The 25396-nt window shown below is 34.5% G+C and overlaps 5 protein-coding genes across 5 annotated transcripts; 2 read left to right on the top strand and 3 right to left on the bottom strand.

Annotated features, from left to right (window-relative positions):
• Positions 1–170: 170 nt before the first annotated feature.
• Positions 171–657, top strand: RSM19_1 (mitochondrial ribosomal small subunit component; the record flags this gene model as incomplete). Its single annotated transcript, XM_066120721.1, has 4 exons — positions 171–213; positions 280–295; positions 370–552; positions 624–657. 4 exons carry the CDS (start codon positions 171–173, stop codon positions 655–657), a joined length of 276 nt encoding a protein of 91 aa, XP_065974313.1.
• Positions 658–1041: 384 nt separating this feature from the next.
• On the bottom strand, positions 1042–1705 carry J3458_015206 (uncharacterized protein; the record flags this gene model as incomplete). Its single annotated transcript, XM_007810366.1, has 2 exons — positions 1042–1446; positions 1517–1705. The coding sequence occupies 2 exons, from the start codon at positions 1703–1705 to the stop codon at positions 1042–1044; spliced, it is 594 nt and encodes a 197-aa protein (XP_007808557.1).
• Positions 1706–1855: 150 nt separating this feature from the next.
• Positions 1856–3561, bottom strand: ERD2_1 (endoplasmic reticulum retention protein). The gene is made up of 4 exons (XM_007810367.2): positions 3341–3561; positions 3167–3225; positions 3011–3077; positions 1856–2945 (listed from the first exon to the last, which is right to left on the bottom strand). The coding sequence occupies exons 1-4, from the start codon at positions 3366–3368 to the stop codon at positions 2452–2454; spliced, it is 648 nt and encodes a 215-aa protein (XP_007808558.2). The 5' UTR covers positions 3369–3561; the 3' UTR covers positions 1856–2451.
• A 15834-nt stretch (positions 3562–19395) lies between these two features.
• Positions 19396–20909, top strand: J3458_015208 (uncharacterized protein). The gene has a single exon (XM_007817746.2). It carries the CDS (start codon positions 19621–19623, stop codon positions 20701–20703), a length of 1083 nt encoding a protein of 360 aa, XP_007815937.1. The 5' UTR covers positions 19396–19620; the 3' UTR covers positions 20704–20909.
• Positions 20910–21069: 160 nt separating this feature from the next.
• On the bottom strand, positions 21070–22369 carry J3458_015209 (uncharacterized protein; the record flags this gene model as incomplete). The annotated part of the gene is made up of 2 exons (XM_007817745.1): positions 21070–21810; positions 21890–22369. 2 exons carry the CDS (start codon positions 22367–22369, stop codon positions 21070–21072), a joined length of 1221 nt encoding a protein of 406 aa, XP_007815936.1.
• Positions 22370–25396: the final 3027 nt, after the last annotated feature.

Below are 25396 nucleotides of genomic sequence, written 5' to 3' on the forward strand. Positions count from 1 at the left end.
AAAGCCCTACGTACCCAAGAGGCAGACTGCAGACGATTTACATATCCATTGGACGGGGAAATTCCATCGACTGAAATCACGTGACCACGTACTTGGTCAACTTCGAGTCCACCCCGACGAACCTATCTCGCGACTGACAGTCTGCGCAGTCACCGACTCCCAGATCCAAAATGCAAGCAACTCGAGCGCTGTTAAAGCGCTCAGTGTGGAAAGGTACGCATCAAAACCTCCCCAAAATCGCCAAAAAAGTAAATTCAATTGCTGATTACAACCGCACAGGACCACACCTTGTTCCGTATGTTTCACAACCTCGATTTTCTGCAGCCCGCCCCTCGAACAGTCTCCCTAATGATTTGCGATGTGCTCCAGGCTCCCAATTGTATTCCCCAAGAAACAAGGCGACAAAGTTCCCCCCGTGCGAACACAAGCTCGCTCGGCGACCATCTTGCCCAACTTTGTCGGGCTCAAGTTTGAGATTCACAATGGCAAGGACTACCACCAGGTGACGATAACAGAGGACATGGTGGGACACAAGCTGGGCGAGTTTTCACCGTACGTTTGTGCCTCGCTTCGCTAAATGGTTTTGAAGGGGGGAAGGCAATGCTGACCACTGGCCTCGACAGGACTCGAAAGCCGAACATCTGGGATAGAAAGTAAGGCTATGGGGTGGGATGCCCAACGGTCAGAGCCGGACTCGTGTTTTGCTGCGACTTGTACAAAAGACATGTAACAATATGGCGAGTGATGACAAAGGTACAACGCAAGGCGCTCCAGTCTTCTTTTGTAGAAACAGTGGTTTTCTTCTTCTTTTTTCTTTTGTTTGTTTCATAAGCAGTCATTTCCTGTATTTCTGCTATGCCCATGCGTCGCCTTGTGCCGACAATGAAAGCAACCAACGCCATGAGCCAAGCACTCAATCATCTACCCGAACCGCCCTCCGAGACGCCAAGCTCCCGAATTCCAAAGCCAAAACAAAAAGCAAGCCATAAACTATGCCGGTCCCGAGACGAGAGTGATGTACAAGACCCTGTGCTCTGCCACCTAGCGATAGAACTCGCTCCGCTTCACATTCACGCCATACTCCCCCACAGCCATGCCCAGATCCTCCATGGTCAAAACCGTCCTGTTCTGGCTCCCGCCCTGTCCTCCGCCACCGTACCCAGGGCGCTGGATTCCCAGCGGGGCGCCCTTCCCCTGGTCCTTGTTGCCAGGCTGACCTGCCTGCTGTCCGGGGATAGGGAACCCAGCGGCCGCGCCGAGCGTGCCCATCGGGTTGTTGGTGTTGCTGGAGGCGCGGATGCGACTGTACTGGTACGCGTCGGCGGCAATGTCGGCGATGAATTTCTGCGTCGCCAGGGCAAGCAGCCGCGCCAGGCGGGCGTCGGTCTGCGGCGGCGGCGGGAGGCCAGCCTTGGTCATGTAGTAGTTGGTCACGGCATCGGGAATCTATCGCGAGTTAGTCGCCTGCCACGATTTGAGCGCCGCAGACCTGGAGCCTGCGTTTGAGAACCCGTACAATTGGTGCGTAGTCGTCAATTTTGTTCAAAAACTCTCGTAATGACGTATCCTTTCGGGTTGGCAGTCTTGGATCTTGCGGCGCGAGCTCAGGCGGGGGGTTTGGGCCATCGGGGATTTCGTGCTGTTCTGTTTGCCCGTTTTGCGTGACAGTCTGGGGGTCGGAATTCTCTGGGGCGTCACTCGCCATTTTTTTGGGATGCCGAGCTTGGACGTGGTGGTTGATGGTTTTGATGGATGAAAGTGGGTGATCGAAGAGACGATGTCATGCGAGGCGATATCACGTGACTCCACTTTTGCCTGGTTCACAACAGGGTTTGAAAACATCAACGGCCTTTCGCTCGTCAGTTTGGATTGTATGAGATAATTTAATTTGTTTTGGTTCATTGGCATCGCCGTTTGTGGCGCCTGGATGCGTCAGCTTCCCGCCATTACCTCACATGCCGAATCACGGCTCACATGTTCAAAAACAAGATGCATGAACCTCGCGTCTTTATTTGCTGAGCTACAAACAGGGTGGACTAGCCTGACTGTGCCGTGAAGACGGGTTATCATTTCTGCCTCTTGTCATCGTCCCTTTTAATATTCCATAGACGCATCGTCTCCTTCTATTATCGTAGCATCATGCCAGGGTCAATCTACACCCTTGGCCGTGCAAACGCCGAATCTCACAACCACTAAATTTCAGTATTTTCGCCTTCAACGCCACCATGCCAGCCATTTAAAGGCAGTATTGAATTCTTTTATGCTATTTGCGGATTGAAGCATTGTACGTGCTTACAAAACGCAAAAAAATATATCGTATTGTTGTCTTGTCGTACAGTTGGCCTTCATTCGCGATGTTTGTGTAGTTGGATGGGAAAACATTTGTCACGGATGATCATCTCGTACAAGACTGAGCCTCACCAGGAGTTTATCTGTGGAGCTCAGGGCTCCTTAGACGGGGAGCTTGAACTTCTTGCCCTTGAGGACTTTGGTGTAGTAGACGTAGAAGAAGTCACTGTATAAGACAGTCTGAATGATACCGGCAATGATGGCGATCCAATCGGTCTTGTAGTGAGTGTCCATGAAATACCGGTAGATCCAGTTAGGAATGTACAGGGCTCGGTAGATACCCAAGGCGAACAAGTAGTGCGTCGTGATGGTTTCAGCCTCGCCAGTTCTCTGAAGCATGAAGAGCTGGGGAAGGATGGCCACAGACTCCAGCCAGATGGAAAAGGCCCACATGATTTCGGAAAAGGTGTACTTGTAAGGGAACAGAACGGCCAGCACGGCGGCGCCAGCGAGGAGGTACTGAACGCGGAAGGTGTCCACGTTGGGATCGTTTGTAGGCTTGTAGGCGTTGGTCATGAGGTAGATGATGTATCCCTGGGATCCGATGAACATGATTTTAAACGCCAAGTTGTATAAACTCTCTGTCGAGAAAAGGTCTGCACAGGTTGCTTGTTAGCTTCTGCAGGTGGCCCCTGGCAAGGGAGTCCAGTTCGAAGCGTACCGAGATATCGCGTCACATAGACGAAGAGATAGAGGGCTTGTGATTTGAACGAGATGCCGGAACAGCTCTGCTGAATGTTAGCGAATGTTGTAACGAGGCACGTGCGGTTGAGTTGTGTTTGTCTTCGGAGGCGGCGGAAGGGGGGATGGCATGTACGTTAAGCTGGGTCATCTTGTGTAGCAAGATCAGGATACTCGCCAAATGCGATAAATCCGCTGCGAAAAGAGTTAGCTGCCTTTTCCGTGTCTACATGATGGCGTCGCGCAGCGCATGACAGCGCATGGCCGGGGGGAAAGGGAGGGACGAGACGGGCAGCGACGGGTGACGCACCAGCAACACGGAATACGTTGAGGACCATTTTGACTATTGCGCACTTGCGACGGGAGGCGCGTCGATAGATTCGCACGAGTTGGACAATTGGAACTGAAGGGCTCTTCTGGTTGGAGAAGAGATGAGGAGATTGCCGTCAGCGATGGGTGTTGCCAATTTCGAGAAATCGAAGGTTGCATGAATAGGACAGGAGAAGGGAGCTCAATTAGATGGCCAGCGAGTGCTAAGCATGGAGTGCGATGAAAAAGGACACGACGCGGGTATTGGCTTTAAGAAGCAAGACTCTGGACGGTGACTGGTTAGAGAGCTCATTAGGCCCACAAATCTCTGGTAGCTAACTGTCACACTTTAGAGGGCACTAATTGTAACGATAATGTATATATACAAGTCTATGTTTAGCTATAAAAGAGAGAATTATATGCGCCCTTTTTTATAAGTGCATTTATTATTAGGGTTATTTACTCGTAGTTAAGGGTTTACCCTTATTTAATTATACGTGCGTAATTAATACCTGTAATAAGTGACTTATTTTAATACACCCCTTAATTAAGCTTATTATTAAGGCTATTATAAGCTCTCTTTTTCTTATTTAAATGCTTAATTAAGCGTTAAGGCTATAATTATAAGCTTAATTATATATACCTTACCTTTTCTTAGCGTTTTAGCTAACGTGATTTTTTATTAGCTAAGAGCTAGCCTATTAACCTTTTATTTATTAAGGTAAATTAAATGTAAGCTATACGTTCTTATTAACTATACTTATTTTACTTTTATACGCGTAACTTATTAGTATTATTAGCTTCTTTTTTCTTTATTATATACTACTTCTTTAATTATAATTATATTTTAATTAATATTATATTAGTTTAAAGGCGCGCGTTACCCTAAGGTTATTAAAGTATATAGAACGTACTAGACACTCCCTAGTAATAATTATTAGGCTCTTATCGCTTACTTTTAAAGGCTTTTAGTATAAAGCCTTCTTCTCTTAATAAAATAGCTAAAGCTACTCTTAGGTTACTTAATTACTTTAATAATTAATAATAAGAGATTAATAAAGCTTAGTATATTAAACGTTAATTAAGAAAGCTAAGAAATTATTAGTATTATATTTTATAAGCTATTAATATATTAATTAAATTTATTAACGCGCTTTTAAGCTATTACCTTTAAGCTTAATATACTTTATAATATCCCTTATAAGGGTTATATTTAAGTAGCTATTACTAGTAAAAAGAAAGGTTAATACTATAAGGTAATTAAAGGCTAATTAAAGCGCTATTATTCGTGTAAGGCTAATAATTACACTTATATACCTTAATAAGCTTATTTTTTATTATCTTCTTTAATTCCTATACTTAATACGCCTTAAATAAACGCTAACCTTATATTAATAATTCTATTTTAGTCCCTATAGTTAAGCGAATATTATTAATGCTAAACGTTAATAAAAAGATTAGTTTTTCTCGCTTTAATATTATAATTTAAACGCTTATTTAAGTATATAAATATATAACTAATATTATAAGGCGCTATAATTATAACTTAATCTTTTAGTAGAGCTAGACTTTATTTATAAAGACGTTAAGTCTCGTAATACTAGGGCTAATATTATTACTAAAGGCTTTTTAATAGTATTAAATCGTAAAAAGGCTCGTGTAAAAGCCGCGATTAATACTATAATAAATAAGTTCTTTTCTTAATTAAGCATTATTATAATATAAGCTATACTTACTTTTACGTGGTATTAAGGCCTTAAAAAATTATGTTTACCTTCTATTACATCTTGCCTTAAAAGAGAAGGGTAATCTTATATTTATAAGGTAAATATATCTTATACCCCCCTTTGATAGTTCTCTTACGCGTATAGCTTATAAATATTAGGTTATATTCGTAAATCTATTAAATTTAATAGGCTTTTAAAGTGTTTAAATTACTACTTATTAAGTGCCTTTATAAAACTATTTACTAATATATTTACTATAAAAAGATATAATACTTTAAAGCTTCTCTTTTTATATTTTTACTTTAATTACATTAAATAAATATTTATATAGCGTAAGCGAGTATTAATTTATTCGCTTATATTAAGTATTAAGCGTATAATCTATTAATTATTATAGTAAATATTATAGTCTTATTATAGGTTAAATTTAATATTATGAAAAAGGCGCTTTAAAGCTATTATTTTCTTCGTTATTTACTATAAAGTAAGTAGCTTTACTTTAATTATAAACGTAATTACCGTTTATTAGCGTGTTATCTTTTATATAATAGGTTCTTTAAATAATATTACGAGATAGTCTTATAATAATTTACGAGTAATTAAATCGTTTACGTAGAAAGTATTACTCGCGATTTTTAATGCCTTAATATCCCTAGTCCTATTATAATAAAGAGTAACTTTACTTATAGTAGCTAAATATTAAATAGCTTAGTCTATAGCCTTTTAATGCTTAGGGCTTAGGTTTATAAGAAATTAAAAGAGCTTTAATATAGTAAACGCTATATTTAACCTTATTATAATTACCGTATATAACACTAATCTAACCTTTTCTTAATACCTTTTAATCTTCTACTTAATTACCTCTTTAACGCGCGTAATAAGCTTTATAGCTAGAATTAATATAGCTAGAAATATGCCTTTCTATACTTAGCTGAATTTTTCGCTAATCTTATTAATATAAGCCTTATAACTTAGGTAGATTTTCCTATTTTTACGGTCTTTAATAATTTATATTTTAAGGAAAAAGCACGCCTTACCTTTATTCTTTAAATTATATACTTCTTTTAAGCTATTAATTACGCGGTTTATTACTTTCTTATTATTCTTATAATAAGTAAGAATAATATCGTTTATAAAGAAAATTAAAAACACGTTTTAAGCTTTTAAGTAAAAGATATAAGGCTCTTTTATACTAAAAGTAAGCTTATACTTCTTTAATATTATACTTAGTTCTTTAAACTAAAGGCTTAATAAGTCACGTAATTTATATAAAGCTTATAGTAGTTTTACGTAAAATCCCTCTTTTTTAAATTCTAAGAGAAGCTTATAGGTTACTAGTATTATATACTTATTATATTTTACGTAAAGAAAGGCGTTCTTTATATTAAATTACCTTAAATTTAAGTTAAACCTAACTATTAGCGTAATTATAATATAAAAGACGTATATTATAAGCGTTATTACGTAAATTCATTTAATAGTAGTGCGCTCTTATATATTTTCTTATATAATTATATAAGCCTTACATTTAATAAGGTAATCTTTCTTATTAAATTTATAGGAGTATACTTACTTTAAAGGTAATAGCTTAAATCTTACCTTTAAACGCTTAATTTCTCTTTAAGTGCCTCTTTTTTATAGTGCTTTAATCTTTACTCTTATAGCTTTAAATTATTATTCTCTTAAAGGGTAATTTAACATTTCTTTTCACGTTATTAGTACCTTTAATAAGTTTAATATATAAATTTCCTTTATTTTAAGTTATTTATTAATTTAAGCTTTACTTCTCTTATTATAGTTCACGTTAATTACTATAAATATTATAATAAAGCCCTTTATAATCTAATCCCTTATTATCTAGTAACTAGGTAAATATATTTAGGTAAAGGCTTTTTATATTACTTTAATTAAAAGGGTATTAGGTCTTCTTTTTTTACTTAACCTCTCTAGTATATATTAGTTTAGTTTTCTCTTTTATAAAATATTTTAGTTTACGCGTTTATTACTCTTAAAGCGTACGCTTTTACGCGGTAAAGATAACCTTTCTTTACTCTTTAATTCTTCGTTAATTACTAGTATTAGTTTAGCTTTTAATTATATTAATTAAGGTATAGTTTTCTTTAATATTAAGGCTTAACCTTTTATAAGTAAGCGGTTAGCTAGGCTATTATTTACTTAAGAAGCTTACTTAATTAAGGCTTTTTACTTATTTAGTTCTAGTTATTATTTATTCTTAAAACGAATCCATTTTATTATTTAAGAAGATTATACGCTTAAAAGTATTAGTAATATTATATTATTAAGCTTAATAATATCTAATAATTTATTATTTATAGGTTTCTTTAAAGTTAATTATAGCGTGTAAAAGCTTAAATTTAATTATAGCTTTAGCTTCTTATTTTAAATGTTAGGTTAAGCTTTTACCCTTAAGCTTATAAGTGTATTAAGGCTTATTTTAGTAGATTCTTCGTTAAAAGTTAATATTAAGTTAACCTCTTTATTTAGCTTATTATTAATTTAAATTAACTTAACTTAAGCGGTTAACTCTTTTATTAAAAGCTCTTTTAAGCTTTTAACGCGTAAATTATAGAATATAAACTTATTAAACGTAATATTTTAAGTTATTATTACCTAGCTAAGTTAAGGTACTTAAATTTAATAAATATTAATAGTAGAGTAACTAATAAGGTAACTAATATATCCCCTAGAACTTATTTTATATATACGCTTATTTTAGCTAGCCTTATAATCTCTTTAAAGTGAATATACGTGGTAGCTATAAGTATATATTATACTCTAATTAGGCCTTAGGTTAATCGTATACTCTCTTCAGAGCATTGGAAGTAGTGTAGTTTTGTAGTTTTTAGTGAATTTTAGTGTAGTGTAGTGTAGTGTAGTTTTACTACACTACATTACATTTTAAAAATTAGTGTATTGTGTAGTGTTAATTAATTTATAAGCTATTATTAGCTAATATAGTTAGTAAGCTCAAATAGAGCTACATTTACTTACTAATATTAATATTAGTAAGCAGGGATTAGCTAGCTTAAATAAGCTAAAAACAGGGATTAAAAAACTAATAAAAATAAAATAAAAATAAAATAAAAGGGAATTATAAGGGAATTATATTAAGTAAGCAAGTATTATTTTATATTATTATTATAAGTAAAATATATTTAATATAATAAATTTAAAAATTTCTATTATTTATATATAAATATCTTATAAAATAATAATATTTATAATATTACCCTATAACTTAAATATAAAATATTAAATATTAAAGTTATGAGAAATATATTAAAGTTATAAATAATATATTTAAATACCTTAAAATTTTTCATATAAAATAATATTTTATACTTTCTTTTTATATATATTATTTCTTATATTATTATAGATTTTATATTTCTTACTTAACTTTTTTATTTTTAAATTTTATTATAAAAAGGTTTTACTAAAAAAAGCTTATATAAGCATATTATATATTAAAATAAAGCTAAAAATCACGTGATTTTAAATCTTTAAAAATTAACCTTAAAATGTGGATATTAAGCGAGATATTAAGCTTTTAGTCTCTTATTTTAAAAAAGTGGATCTTAATTTTTAGCTAAGATTTAACCTATTATAACTCGCTTAATTTATAAGCTATACGTATAAAAATTAGTGCATTATAAAGAGCTCAATTAGCTTTATCGAGGTATAATAATCATAACCTTATAAGTCTTATGATTAACGTTATATTTATAATTAAAAATTTCTCTCTATAATTACACATTACACTACAAATGTAGTTGTAGTGTAGTTAAACTACACTAAAACTACAAAAACTACACTACACTAAAAACTACACTAAAAAACTACATGTAGTGTAGTTTTTTTGTTAATGCTCTGACTCTCTTATAGGTAAGTAAGCGTTAGTTTTAAACTATAATTTAAGGTATTTAAAAGAGCTTTTTTAGTTATAGGCTTAATTTAAGCTTATATTATATAAGAAGGTAATAGCTTAAACGCTTTTTAATTATAAGTTTACAGGGAGCTTTACGCTATTAAGTATTAAATTTAAGCTAATTATAATTTATTAGCTAGCTCTTTTAACGCTCTTATTTAGCTTATAGGTATATAGTAGTAAGTATTTAAGCTTAATACCTTACGTTTTCGCCTAGCGTTTAAAGATTAAATTACCTGCTATTATAATTATAGATCTCTTATTATTTTATATAAATTTATATATTAGTAGCTTAAATTACATTATAACTTATCTCTTAAAATATACGATAATGTAAAATATAATAAGTTATTTCTTATTTAATAGTAAATAATATTATATTATCTTAGAATATTCGTTCTTAAATATTAAAAGCTATTTTATACTATTATAACTTAGCTTATAGTCTTAAAGGTTCTAATATACTCGCTAAAATAGTCTTAGTAACTTATACTCTTTAAGTTACCTTAATATAACTTAACGTGCGTAAACTTATATATATATCTTATAGTTAATACGCTTAGTTCCCTTAATACGCACGTTTTTAGTATATATTAATAGCTTAAATAAAGCTATTAGTCTTAGATAGCTTAAATAAAGGTGTTATAACTCTTTAAAGTTTTCTCTTAGTCTTAAAGGGTTATAGCTTAGCCTTTAATGCTTTAAGTTTTATATTCTTATTCCGTTTACTTTAATAATTATAAATATATTAAGAGAAAAGCTTATTATTATAATAGGTGCTTTAAGTTTAAGAGAGTAGTTAAAAAGTAGCTTATATTTAAGAAATATTAAGTTATACTTTTAAATTAATAGTACTAGAATTACGCTTTATTTTATAGGTTTAAAGCGTAATATATTATTAAAACTATATATTTAAGCGCTCTTTTCCTATAAGTAATTAATTAAGATAATATTAACGTAAAAGTTTTTAATTACGCTAATATCTTTAAGTATTAGGTTCTTAATTTAAGGTTTATTTATACTATTTAAAAGCTTCTTAAATATATAAGTCTTTTTTCCTTAAATTAAAAAGGTGCCTACGCTTACCTCTATAAATTCGCTCTTAATTTTCTTATATAAGCTAGGCTTAAGAAGTGTTACAAACGACACTACATAAGACACGAGACGGGACTGTACCGGCTAGAATAGGCACGACCTATAGGCATAAGAAGAAGGTAGGGGCACGTGACTAGCCACGTGACCTAAGAGGCGATTAAAGAGGTTAATATTTAAATATATTAATTAAGAAGAATTAAACTAACTAAACTTTAAGCTAATTAATTAAGGTTTAAAGGGATTAATAATTAAGCTAATTAATTTAAGACTATAATAAAGAGATAAACAAGTACTTAAGAAGAAGATATTCTTATAGTTAAATAATTTAAATCTCTATTAATTAATCTAAGTAATAGTTTTACTATTAAGAGTTATACTCTTAATAGCCTTATTATAATACTACTTAAATAGCTACTTTATAGTATTTAACCTAATTTACTTTCTAAGAAATAAACCTATTATACCTTAGAACCTAAGCTATTATTATATTTTAATTAATTCTATTTAATAAGTTACCTTAAAACTTTAAGTAATAATAACTTCTAAGATATTTACTTTAAGCGAAAAGACTATTAACTTTAAAGAGATAATAAAGTACCTTTATAATAAGATTATTAAGCTTAAGAAGTAGAATTAATAGCTTTTTAACTAATAGAATAATCTTTACGAAAAACTTAAGGTATAAGAAAAGAAACTTATAGTAGTTTAAAATCTTACACTTATATTCTTTATTAATAATAATAATATATTAAAATTCCTTAAGCTTAAATTATATAATAGCTATAAGAGTAATATAAGAAACTTTCTTATATAAGCTTAAGCTTACCTATAAGTTAATAAAAAAATCTATATAACACTTAAGTTATAGATTCTTTATATTAGTAATCTCTTAACTAAAAAGTAATAGAATAATAGAAACTAACCCTTTACGTATATCTTAAATATAGCGCTAAAATTAAAGTAAAAGTTATTTATATCTTCTTTAATTATAAAACCTTTAAAGAATAACTTCTTACTACATTTAAAAACCCTAATAAGTATAAAGAAGCTATATAATAGCTTACTTAACTTAAGTAAACTAAATCTATAGCTTATTATATTAGGGAATTTAAACGTATTATAATAAAACTTAATTAAAATATTAAACCTAAAATAAAAGTCTTTTATTAAGGACTTAAAGAAAAAGTAAAGAATAATATTTATTAAGAAGATTATTTTAAGTTATTTAATAACTTTATTAAAATAATTATTAAGGTAAATAACCGTTTATATAAGTAACATTATAAAAAAAGTTATAGGAAATTTAAATTATATACTAGGTTTAATAAACCTAATAGTAGTAAGCTACGCTAAATATTAATAATATATAGGTATTATATTAAACCTATAAAACTTAACGCTATAAATAAGAAAAGAGGGAAGACTTATTATAATTATAATAAGATTATATACTTTATAAATAAATGTAAAGCTTTAAAGAAGCTATAAAAGCTAATCTTTAAAGGTAAGAAGCTTTATACTATAAATTAAGAAGACTTACCCACGCGAAATCTTAGTATAATAAGTAATAAAGAAAATTATACGTTAATAAATAATACTAGTTTAAATAAAAATTAGGAATTTAAAACCTAACTAATATCTAATAACTTTTAAAAATACTAAATACCCTTATTAAAAAGTAAACTTTTACTAGAATAAATCTAAGAAGAAAAGAATTATTTAATTAAGAAAAATAAACTTAAAATTAAATATAAACTCCTTAATTAAACCTTTTATTATAATAATAATTATTATACGTACCTTAATAGTAAGTAAGGTAATAAATAGTTTTTATAAGAATAAAAGAGAAGAAGAATAACCCTTATAATATAACTAAAATTATAATAAATTAATTTAAAGATATTAAACGGGAAGTTATATTATACTAAGAATAACGTATATACTACCTAAGCTATAACCTTATAATATAAGGAGAAAGGGAACTATATAATTACAAGTAACTTGCTTAGCTTAAGTTTAATTAATATAAATAATAGATTAAGCGATTATTAAGAAAGCTTTAATAATACGTTAAAGAATAACCGCTAATAATAGCGCCTAAAATAACGCGCTAAAGAATAATATAAGAATAGGATTAATAAATTAAGAAATAATAGTTATTATTACAATTAAAACCAATTTCTTAACGGAGATCTAATAGGTCTTTATATACTATAAATATTAATAGTATAATATACCTTATAATTAATATAATTATAATAAAACGAAAGATTTAAGCAATAATTAATAGTAAAGTATAAGAAAATTTTATCTTACTAAATCTTATTAATAGATTATAATTACCTTAAACACTTAAAGATAAGCCTTATTAACTTATAACTATAAAAGAAACTATAGTAAAGTATAACTAAGAAGTAATTAATATAAAAGTAACGTAACTTCTCGTTAATATATAAGGCACGAAATATTAGGTTATATTAAATATTATAATAATCTTAAAACATAATATTATATTAAAGATACCTTAATTATAAGCGAGTAATCTACGAGTTAATTAAAGAACCGGTTAACTTTAATAGAATTTACTAGAATATAGTTATAAAGCTAAGAGTAACCTATAAAAAGTACCTTATTTAAACTATAATAAGCCTTTAGAAATATATGTAATTATTAGAGAGCTAAAAGCTAAAATAACGGAGATTCTTAAGAAATACTTAAAGTATAATAAGCTATTTAGCGGAGAGCTAAAAATAAAACTATTAAAGCATTTACGTTAAGACTATAAGATTAAACTTTAGCTTAGTATTAAATTAACGTTTAATAAGATTTATTCTTAAAACCTTAAGTAAGATAAGGCGCTTAAGAAGTATTTAAAGAATATATTATAAAAGGGATATATATAACTATTAAAGTTCTTAATAGAATACTTAATTTTATAGGTATTAAAGAAAAATAAAAAACTATAATTATATATTAATTATTAACACTTAAATAAGATTATAATTAAGAATTAATACCCGTTACTACTTATAATAGAAATTAAAGATAAAGTTAAAAAAGCTAAATAGTTTATTATACTTAACTTAAAAGAGACCTATAACCTTATATAAATAAAAGAAGGCTACGAGTAAATAATAGCATTTTAAATTAGTAGAGAATACTATAAATATCTAATAATACCTTTTAAGCTTACTAACATACTAGTAACCTTTTAAAGAATAATTAATATAATCTTACGAAAATAACTAAAAGTATTTATAGTTATAAACCTTAATAATATTCTTATTTATTTAAATACCCTTAAGAAATATAAACGATATATATATAAGGTACTATAAACTCTATAAGATAATAAACTCTTAATTAAAGCCTTAAAATATTAGTTCTATTAGAATATTATACACTTTTTAGGGTACGTGCTTACATATAAAGAAATATAAATAAGCTTAAATAAGATTAAAACTATTAAGAAATAGCTTATATTAAAGAATTTAAAAGAAGTTAAAGGATTTATAATATTTATAAACTTTTACTATAAGTTCTTAAGCGAATATAAAGATATTTTATAACCTTTTATAAATCTAATAAAGAAAGAAGTTAACTTTTAATAGAATAAACTAAAAGCTATAGTATTCTAGAAAATAAAAGATTTAATTACGTTAAAACTTATATTAAAAGTATTTAATTAAAATAAACCTTATAAGCTTAAAACGAACGCCTTAAACTTTATATTAAGCGAATAGCTTAAATAATAAGATAATTAAGGAAAATTACACCTAATTATATTCTTCTTAAAGAAACTTTATAAACCTAAACTTAATTATAAGATTTATAATAAAGAACTTATAGCTATTATTAAGTGCTTTAAAGAATAAAGATACTATCTTATAAAAGTAAAGTATTAAATTAAGGTTTATATTAACTATAAGAATCTTAAATTATTCTTAATTATAAAGAATTTAAATAAACGATAGATTAAATAGTATAAAACCCTTATAAATTATAACTTTAAGATTATATACCGTAAAGAATTTAAAAACGAAAGGGCTAATACACTTAGTTAAAGAGAGAATTTAAAATTAAATAAGCAAGTAAGTACCATACCCTTACTACGCGCTACTAAGAATAGGAACCTTATACTAGGCAGAGCTCTTACAAATATAGTAAATACAAGTGTATTGTATATTGTATTTTGTATTGTATTGTATTTTCGTGTATTGTATTTAAATACATTACATTACATTAGTAAAATACCTATAAATGTATTTTAAGGAAAAAAGACCCTTGTTTTTTTAACTTAAAATTATAAGGCTAATTATAAGGGTTATAAGGAAAAGTTTTATATTATTTAAAAGAGCTAAATCAGCTCTTTAAAACGCCCCACCTTCTACTATTATAAGTTACTACATTAAGAAGTTATAAGCAATTGAAAATTCGCCCCGCTTTACTTACTTTTTATTTTAAGACATAACTTTAAAGCTTAATATCTCGCTTAATATCCACATTTTAAGGTTAATTTTTAAAGATTCAAAATCACGTGATTTTTAGCTTTATTTTAATATATAATATGCTTATATAAGCATTTATTTATAATATTAAATATTTTATAGCCTTATAATACATTTATAGGTATTCTAATCTTGTAATGTATTGTAATATATTACATTACAATACAATACAATATAGTATAGTAAGAAATACAAAAAATACAATACATTTAGAGGTCTAATACTAGGCACCTAAGAAGTTAATATAACCTAGTAAGTTAAGCTAGATAAAATATAAATATAACGAATCGTATTATACATTAAAAATAACAGCTACTTAAATAATTAAAAAACGAAAACGCATTTATCTAAGAAAGGTAAGACCTTTTTATATAATAAACGGTAGTATATTTTTAATATACTTTAAGAGTAGCTTATTAAAGAAATATATGAGCACCTATTACACGAATATTAGGGTATAAGGAAGATAATTAGTAGATTATAAAGATCGTATAACTTTTTAGAAAGTAGAAAAATAATATAAGAAGTTATTAAGAAATACGACACGTGTAATAAGGTAAAGGTAGTATAACACGCACTATATAGCGAACTATAACTAATACTATTACCTAAAAGAGTATAGTAAACTATTATAATAGACTTTATTATTAAACTATTAAAGTTAAAAGAACCTATAATAAAAGTAGCTTATAATAGTATTCTAATTATTATAAATAAACTTATAAAATACGTCTATTATATTTTATATAAGAAATTAAGTAATACTAAGAACTTAGCGTATATATTCTTTAAAATAGTTATCGTATAGTATAAATTACTAATAAAACTTATATTAAATCGCGATAAATTATTTACCTTAAACTTTTAGAAATACCTTATAAAAACTATAAAGATTAAATAAAGCTTATTAATAGCATTTTACCTATAATTAGATAGGTAAATAGAAATCTTAAATTAAATACTCGAATAATATTTACGAAGCTATATTAACTACTAATAGAATAATTAGGTAGAATAGCTACTACTAGTATAATAGGCTTATAATAGCTTTAAGATTAATAATATAAAGATATTATTATTTAGGGTAAATTACAGATTTAACCCTATTATTAAGATATATATAACATAAAATATAAACGCGCTAATAGCTATAACGTATATAGTAATTATAATAAAAATATAAAAACACTTATAATAGAAATAAATATTTTTATAGAACTAAATAAAATACTACGCGAATAAAAAGAGATTATTAATACTAATTCTAGAGAAGAGATATAAAGTATACCTTATTTATAAAAATATTAAAACTAAATAACCTAATAATAAACTTAACTAAAAGAAGATTAAATTATTTCTTATTAAATAAAAAATCTTAAATATTAACTATAAACTATTATTACTAAATAAAATGAAAATCTATCCTATATTTTATATATTACTATTAAAGAAAGCATTAGATAAATCTATAATTACTATAAATATTATAATAAAAGATACTAATAAATATAAAGTTAAATAAATACTTAAAGTATAAGAAGATATAAAAAATCGTTATTATCTTATTAAATAAAAAGGATATTTAAACTCTAAAAACACTTAAGAACTAGCTAAAAATCTTACGAATTACTTAACGTTACTTAAATAGTTTTATTTCTAAGAAATATATTTTAATTAATCTTTTAAGTATTATTTAATAACTTAATATTAAATTTAATATTTAAGAAATAAATTAAAATAAAATCTAGATTCTTAAAAGAAATAAGAAGAACCCTTATAGTCTTTTAAAGCTATTTCGCTTTCTTACGTTTCACACGTTTTAACTCTTTAACGTTATTAATACTACGTGTAATTACACGTATTATTTCTTAAACTATAATTTCTTTTATTTTTATAAACGTAAGACCTTTTAATTCTTAATTAAGGCACGCTTTTTAGCTTCTTTAAGCTCTCTCTTAAGCTTATAATATTAATTTATAATACTATAAAGCTATTAAGGGGTTACCCTTATAATATTATAATTCTCTTACTTATTTACTATACACTTTATATAATAACTTAAATTAAAAATAAAGGCTTTATATTAAGAAAGTCCTATATAAGCGTAATAAGTGTAAGCCTTTATAAAGAATAAGAATAAATTATTAATTATTATAAAAAGAAGGTTATTTTAGTAAAGAGAAGAAGTAAGTAAAGCTTTAAACTACTATTTTAAGATACAATTAATTAATATAATAGCATATAATAATAAAAGAAAGAAAACGTATAACACTTAAGCTAGCCTATTTTAATAGCCTTAAGAATAAGACTAATAAAGAAGAGATATAATATTATAAATAATACGATATAAGATACGAGATAAAACTATACTAGCTAAAATAGGTATAACCTATAAGTATAAGAAGAAGGTAAGAGCACGTGACTAGTTACGTAACTTAAGAGGCGATTAAAGAGGTTAATATTTAAATATATTAATTAAAGAGAATTAAACTAACTAAACTTTAAGCTAATTAATTAAGGTTTAAAGGGATTAATAGTTAAGCTAATTAATTTAAAATTATAATAGAGAGATAAACGAGTACTTAAGAAGAAGATATTCCTATAGCTAAATAATCTAGATCTCTATTAATTAATTTAAGTAATAGTTTTACTATTAAGAGTTATACTCTTAATAGCCTTATTATAATACTACTTAAATAGCTACTCTATAGCATTTAACCTAACTTACTTTCTAAGAAATAGACCTACTATGCCTTAGAACCTAAGCCACCGTTACAAGAAGGTTAATATAATTAATAAGATATATAGTATTATAATTATTAAGGAGTATACTTAAAGAGAGCGGGTACTTACCTATACTTATAGTATTATAGATTTTAACGTGTTATTTATAAGCTTAAAGAGTAAAAAGGTTAATAATAGTAACGCTAATACTTCTTTTTACCAGGTATTTTATCTCTTTAATAGTTAAGCTTTTACCTTATTCTTTCTTTACTATTTAAGCGCGTAGCTTATTCTATTACTTACTCTTATATTATTCTTTTATCTTTTTATAGTCCTCTTCCTTTAATAGTTAGCTAAGCTTTAAATCTTTATATTTAGTGCAGACCTCTAAATGTATTGTATTTTTTGTAGTTTTTACTATACTGTATTGTATTGTATTGTATTGTAATATATTACAATACATTACAAGATAAGAATACCTATAAATGTATTATAAGGCTATAAAATATTTAATATTATAAATAAATGCTTATATAAGCATATTATATATTAAAATAAAGCTAAAAATCACGTGATTTTAAATCTTTAAAAATAAACCTTAAAATGTGGATATTAAGCGAGATATTAAGCTTTAAAGTTATGTCTTAAAATAAAAAGTAAGTAAAGCGGGGCGAATTTTCAATTGCTTATAACTTTTTAATGTGATACCTTATAATAGTAAAAAATGGGGCATATTAAAGAGCTAATTTAGCTCTTTTTAATGATATAAAATTTTCCCTTATAACCCTTATAATTAGCCTTATAATTCTAAGTTAAAAAAACAAGGGTCTTTTTTACTTATAATACATTTATAGGTATTTTAGTAATGTAATGTAATGTATTTAAATATAATACACGAAAATACAATACAATACAAAATACAATACACAATACACTTGTATTTACTATATTTGTAAGAGCTCTAAGCTTAAGCTTAGTAGATAACTAGGTGTTTATAAGAGTAGTATTAGTATTTATTAAAAGCGTGGATATAACGGAATGAGTATTAGGATAATGCCTTAAATACTTGGTTTTCTTAAGTGAAAGTTATAGGGGATTTAAAGTCCTCCTAGGCTTATAACTATTACACTTTAAAGGGCATTAATTATAACGATAATATATATATATAAGTCTATGTCTAGCTATAAAAGAGAGAATTATATACGCCCTTTTTTATAAGTGCGCTTATTATTAGGGTTATCCACTCGTGGTTAAGGGTTTGCCCTTATCTGATTATGCGTGCGTAATTGGTACCCGTAACAAGTGACCCATTTTGACACTAACAGGTCTCAGAATCAGGAGCACACAGATGCCAGTGCACATGCAGTCCTTGATCCGGGACTAGTCCGGAATTAAGTTGAGGAGTTGCTGGTGGTATGGGCCTGCTATTTGCTTCGAGTCTGGTCTGGTATCTTGGGGAGATCGCCGGGTGCGTATAAAAAAATTTGAAAATTCGTAGCATACACCTGGTGTAATGAAGCCGTCGATTGAGCGGGCGCAGCAATTCGTTGACAGGGCTGCCTTGCATTTGCACCACCTGCAATGAATCGCTGACAATCGAGTTTCGGCGGTCTGTTCCGTGCATAGAAAACATTGAACGCTGACCAGACCCGACTGACAAAGCGAAGATGGCGGTGCCGCGAGCGGCTCACAAGGCCCTATGCAGCCTAACCCCGACCGAATCATTCTAGGTCACAGTGGACATGCATCCTATTGCAGCGTTCATTACAGCGGGCCAACAAACCTTCAGGGGCGACTGCCTGGGAATCTTAGCTAAGCCACAAGGTCATGCGCCTCCCTTTGCCGGCGAGAAAGGCATGTGGCGCAGCCGGCTGAAGTCTTGGCGCCCGTCCATTTCGGTCACCCACCCGCAGGCATATTACTAATTAGCCTTTGCTTCGATTCTCCGACCATCTTCGCCTCCCCCGCGCAATAAAACGGGCTGCACTAGTACAAAGGAATAATCAAAAAATGTCACCCATGCTTGTATAAATATTCATTCTTCCCCCCTCCCCCCACCTTCGCTGGAGCAAAACGTCGTCATACCGTGTCATATACCTGGGGTTAGTATTCCCACCAGACCCTTGTTGCCAGAAACTGACAAGGGAAATACAAAGCAAAGCATAAGCCCCCTATTGCCGCATTTGTAATCATTCATATATAAGGACTATACATCATCACCACACCTCAGTGAGCTCACCCCCGAAGCTCTTGAATCAACACATTTACCAATACGACAATGGCCGACGCACATGAGAGCTGTGCATCGGGCTCCGAGTCGGGCTGGGTCACCATCACCGTGTCACATCGCAAGCACAACTACACATTTGAGCTGGCAGAAGATGCCACAGTCACCGACCTGTTCGACGAGATCGCCGCGGCGCTCGACATCCCCGTCGCCCACCAAAAGATACTCGTGCCCAAGGGCCCCCTGCTCAAGTCGCCATTCAAACAGCCCAGCATGCCGCTCACCAGCCTGCAAGGAAAGACGCTGACGCTCCTGGGCTGCGGCGCCGCAGAGGTACAGGCCGTCCAGGACATGTCGGAAAAGGTGGCGCAGAGAAACGCGGCGCGCATGGCGCAAAAGGCCAAGATGAAGCACGCCCAGCGACGGAGCCAGCCCAGGTCCTCCCCCGAGGACGCCAAGTACACCTTTCTCCAGGTCAGGCCGCTCCAGGGCCTGCCGCATCCCGAGACGAGCCAGAAGCTGCTGCTGCGGCTCAAGGAGGACCCGGGCGTCAAGGCCGCCATGAGGAAGCACAAGTTCGCCGTGTCGCTGCTGACCGAGATGGAGCCGCTGTCGCACACGCAGGCCACGCACGAGGGCACGTCTAGGACTCTCGGGCTCAACCGCAACCGGGGCGAGGTCATTGAGCTGCGCCTCCGGACCGACGCCCACGACGGGTATCGCGACTACAAGACCATCCGCAAGACGCTGTGCCACGAGCTCGCGCACAACGTGCACGGCCCGCACGACCGGCAGTTCTGGGACCTGTGCCACCAGATCGAGCGGGAGGTGGACGCCGCGGACTGGAAGTCGGGCGGCCACACCATTGGCGAGACGTCCAGGTATGCCGTTGCGGGACTGGCAGGCGGAGAGGAGGACGAGCACGAGGACGACGGCGGGTGGACCGGCGGCGAGTTTGTGCTTGGGGGTGCTAGGAATATTGGTGCTGGCATGAGTCGGCGCGAGATCCTGGCGCAGGCTGCGCTGGAGCGGCAGAGGAAGGAGGATGAGGCGGAGCGCAAGGCGTGCGACGCGGCCGAGAAGGGGTGGCGGCCGTGTCAAAGGTCACAGCAGCCGAGCGATAAGAGGGAGTAATTGGTTTGTGTTTTGTGTTTTTGTCTTGGGGGAAATGTCTGGTGCGTTTGATCGATTTTGTGAGCGAAGAGCATTTAGCGCCTTGGGAAAATGGCCGTCATGGGCATGGTGCATATTATCGGGAAATTAGGGCATAGCGAGGCCTTTTTTTTTTTTTTTTTTTTTTTTTTTAAATTACTGTAATACGGCAAGAATTTCACCTCTGTAGACTTGACATATCGGGCGCATGACCTGTGTTGAGCATATCTTGCAGTCTTATTATACATGAATTGTGGCACACATTATGAACACATGTCCTAAGCAGCTTCATCCAAATTCACAGTACCATTCTTGGTCTGCCCAGGTTTTGAAAAATAGCAGACTAGGTTAGTATGGCAGAGGGTCCAAGTCTAGCCCAGTCACACTGAACTTGAACGAATCATTCCTGGAATAGTGTCCTGCCGTATCAAAGTCCAATCTTCCTCGGATGCACTCCCTCAGGTCAATATCCGCAAAGATGAGCCCCTCATCATCTTCCCACTGTGGCCCGGCGAGAACATCTCCAAATGGGTTGACAATCGACGATCCGCCGCGGGACAACCATCCGTCAGCCCTGGCGACAGTGTGCTTGGGCTGAGCTCCGGGGGCGGTACCATTCTTTTCGGCGCCGTTTGATTCATCACACCCAAGAACGATTTCATTGCCGTCCTCGTCAAACACAGACTTTCTGCGCCTGCGACGAACAGGGCTCGTAGACGGCAGAGCAATCTCGAAGCCTTCGTCAGTAAATGTAGAGCTGCGTCTCGCTCTGGTACGGGCAGGACTCGGTTGCGACGATGCAACTCGAGCGCTGCCGTCTTTGCGTACCGCCATGTTACTGCTTACAACGAAGCATCGCCCCTCGACGCCGACTGTGCGCATGAGACCCATCCACGCATCTCGGCCGTCTGCGGTCGGGGCCAGGTACAAGTTGATGTTTTGCTCGTAAAGGGCTTGGCGGACAAAGGGCATGTAGTTTTCCCAGCAAATGGCGGCCCCGATATTGACTCGTTGGCCTCGGATGACGGTTGACACGGCCTTCAGGGTGGCGGGGGATCCTTGCGCCCAGCAAAGGCGTTCTGTGCCGGTCTGACGAATGTTAGAGCTTTGTTCTTCGGAAGACGAACAAGATGTGACGAGAAATAAAAGACGATGGACCAGCACTCACGGGCATGACCTTGCGTCGCTTTCCAATGATACCGGCCTTGGGACAAACGTACACTACAGCGCAATATAAGCTGCCGCCAGTCTTCTCAATGATGCCCGTGACAATAAAAACGCCGGTATCGCTGGCAATTTTCTCCAGCTCCTCCCTCGTGCCATCTCCCCTCAGCAAGTCGTCATCACCACCAAGCTCCCTCTTCACCCATCTGGCTCCAGCTCCGGCACCCCCGCCGACGATGTCCCCCAAGTCCGCAGCCTGGTCAAAGTATCTGGCAAACTCCTCTCTTCCCTCATAGGGGCGATCTCCAATGACGGCGCCAAATGCGGTGCCGCGCGGGTAGCCGCCAATGTAAGCCTCGGGGAGCAGGAGAATGTCGATGGATTGGGCGGCAGCTCGGCGAGCCAGGTCGGACAAGTGTCGGAGAGTCGCGGCCTTGGTGGGGCCGGTGGCCGGCGAAGCAGTTCCCACGCGGATCACAGGCATGATGGAAGTCGGCGCTGGGCTGCTGGGCAGTCAAGAGGCACAAGCTGCAAGTCCTGCAATTGAGAGACGGGAATTCGGGCGACTCGAAGTTTAAAAGTAAATTGGGAAGAAAGGAGGGAGACGCTGAATGCGAACGGGAAGGTGGCTTCATGTGCCACATGCAACGCGCCTTCCCCGTGACGAATTCGGACTGGAGTTCCCCTCCCTTCCAAGCTTAAGCTGTTCTGCTCCATCGTCTCCATGGTTCGACGCGGCTTGTTCAATTCCTTTCTTCAAACGGCATCCCCGCGTTTGATCCGAGTTGTCCAGCCGGTTTGCTCTGAGCCTGGGTGGCTCGAGTTATCTCCGGCGCAGTCGACACAATCTCATGTGCTTGGTTGCCTATTTGGAGTTGGAGTGCAGGCGTCCCGACTCCCCTGTGCGATGCACACTGCAGGCCAGCCAAGCCCGAGGAACAGCCGCACTCCGCACTGCCTGTCGCCATCTCGTCTCTCCCGCTCTATGGACGGCGGAGTTTGTCGACGGCCGGAATAACCGTTTTGGCTACCCGTCGGCGACTGAGTGGACGAACCACTCGAGGATCCGCTTTGCCAAACTACCCACCAACTATTCATTAATATGCCGAAGCAATTCCGGGATATAGATCACGCAATATGAGAACTGCCATCACCGACGAAGCGACTCACGTATTTCCCGATTGAGAATATTGCTGGCAGTACTTGCGGCATATTTATTGCCTTGTACTAGCTGCAGAAAATTCTACAGAGTTATACAAGAACCACCTTCTCTATTTGTCGTCTTCTTTTGACCGCCGGATCCGCGGCTGCAGCTTCATACATGGACCCGTGGACATAGCTTGACCCTACCAGTCCATAAGTGCTTTCATCTGGTTGAAGTCTAAGGACGAATGGGAAGTCGGGCCCCCAAGGACAAAGAGCACGTCTCCGGCTCGGGCATGATTTGCAACCGGGGCCATATAGCCGTTTGTAGTCGCTCAAAACTTTCTCACAAAACATCGCTGTTTGATACATTGCTTGATGCCAGCTCTGCTCTCCTGACCAAGTAGTACGTCCAGTTCCGACCATTGTGGAATACGACCGTAATACCAGTCCTTGAAACCGGCGGCCACCTCGTCGGCTACAAGGCCTGTCAGCAATGACATGGTCACGTCCGTGTGCGCACCGCTGACGAAGCGGTATCCTTTTGTATTTCGGCCAGAGACCAAAGTCCTGCCGAATGCTGTCAGGCCGTCCTCGCTCATAAAATACTGCGAGCTCTCGACATTGGGAGGGGCCCATTTTCTTTTCAAGTCTTCCCAACTAGAATCGTTTCGTGCTTCTCGGGGAAGAGGAGAGCGGAGCTGAAGGAGCATGCCAGTGCGTATCCCTTGTAGTGCATCGGTCGATCCCTTTCCCTGTGGTGTTGGCTGGGCCGTTTAAAGGATCGATGTCGGTGAAATCTGTTGCTGGTAAATCCGTCCCCTCCCGCTTGACTCTTGCAAGGAACCCCTTGCGTGCCTATTTCTCCAGTGGCACAGAAGCTCGCTAAGGACAATATCGCATGTCCCTTGAAAGGAGACACTTCTGGCCCGTTCAAAAGCTGCCGCCTTTGAGTGAAATCCGCGACTCAGCTAGAAATGGTCCTGTCTAGGTCATCGGTAATATCATCAGCACCTGAAGCCTCGTCAAACATGTTCAAGTTCTCCTCTGATTGGACGATTTTCGAGTTGTGTCGATGAATACCTCTTGGAATGGCCGGGTATAATCGGGCACTATGCCTAGAGAATCTTGTGCAAGACCAAGAAGAGCATATACATGGTAGTGAGGTATCGAGCATTTGCTTTCTCGGAAATTCTACATAAGCCTCCATAGACTATTAGAACCTCTATTCCCACCGCCGTTCGAATTGTAGTTGCCGAATCTCAAGTAGCGCATGCACATCTCCATCCTAGTTCCCTCATTGTAAGTCGTATTTCCCTCATCGTATGCCAATATATTATTTGACCATTAAGGTCACGGTTTGGTGATATTCCACTGACAGAGTTGACTTCCACAGCCGATCCTACCTCCTGCACGATCCACTTTCTCGAGAACCAGTCGCACTCTGAAGAATTCTCTCATGTAGCGTCGGCACTAAGATAATCCTGTGCTTTATTGCGATGGCTCTTTGAAAGTTGACGGCCCATCCAGTTTAGCAGCAGACACAGTTCGCTGCTCGCGCGTGGTAGAATATGCGTTTTCAAAGGGATTCAAGGCCAGGATATTTGGGTCCAAATCTCCAAGTGTCTTGGAAAGAAAGGCCGGAACGCACTAGGAGAGTATACTCGGAGCTATTTTAAATGAAGGAGTGCGATATTGTGAGAACATCGACCATATTACTTGTTTCTGTCTCGTTGAACAGCCACGAAGAGGGGACTCAGCGTCTGCGTTGTGGAACAATGTGGTTTCTGTACATCTCTTAAGGATCCATCTTGGCTTCTTCTATTCATCGAACTTATCAGCTACCGGGCTTGGTCTCTAATTAGGCTTAGGCGTAGCTCAGCTTAAGCTCCGCCACCGCCAATTTCCACGATGATGCATCAGTGTCGACTCCTAGTCCATGCCAGGAACTAATTATAGTAGCTCTATCTGTCACGGACTACTCTGTGGCCTGGCGGTCATGTCGCCATGCATCTTACGTGGATGGGAGTTGCGTCAACGTATTTTCCGGACTCTAAAATAGCTCTTCAAGACGCCATCTTGCAAACGCGCAACTCGCCATCTGAAATGGTCAAACTCAGTGTCTCCCAGAGCTTCCAAGCACTCCCATATCTGCTAGTACATGACTTACATTACGGTCGCCGCCAAAAAAAAAGCCCTGTAACAGTACGACATTAAAAGCCCCAGTTAACGGGGTTCAGTTGTCACTCACTTCACTGCGTGGGACTCGTCTCACAACTCCCCAATGAATAATCTGATTCTTCCTATCGACTCTAGGAACGTTTTGATCTAGATGCCGAAACTTTGGGCCCATGTTATTTATCACAGT

Source organism: Metarhizium acridum (genome assembly GCF_019434415.1).
Source record: "Metarhizium acridum strain ARSEF 324 chromosome Unknown scaffold_347, whole genome shotgun sequence".
NCBI lineage: Eukaryota > Fungi > Ascomycota > Sordariomycetes > Hypocreales > Clavicipitaceae > Metarhizium > Metarhizium acridum.

Excerpts from the sequence above, each read along its gene's own strand:
- J3458_015208 (XM_007817746.2), top strand. The coding sequence starts at position 19,621 with ATGGCCGACGCACATGAGAGCTGTGCATCGGGCTCCGAGTCGGGCTGG.
- ERD2_1 (XM_007810367.2), bottom strand. The coding sequence starts at position 3,368 with ATGGTCCTCAACGTATTCCGTGTTGCTG. Across the intron at positions 3,226-3,340 it reads CAACGTATTCCGTGTTGCTG|CGGATTTATCGCATTTGGCG; the intron begins GTGCGTCACCCG and ends CTCTTTTCGCAG. Across the intron at positions 2,946-3,010 it reads CTATGTGACGCGATATCTCG|ACCTTTTCTCGACAGAGAGT; the intron begins GTACGCTTCGAA and ends CAACCTGTGCAG.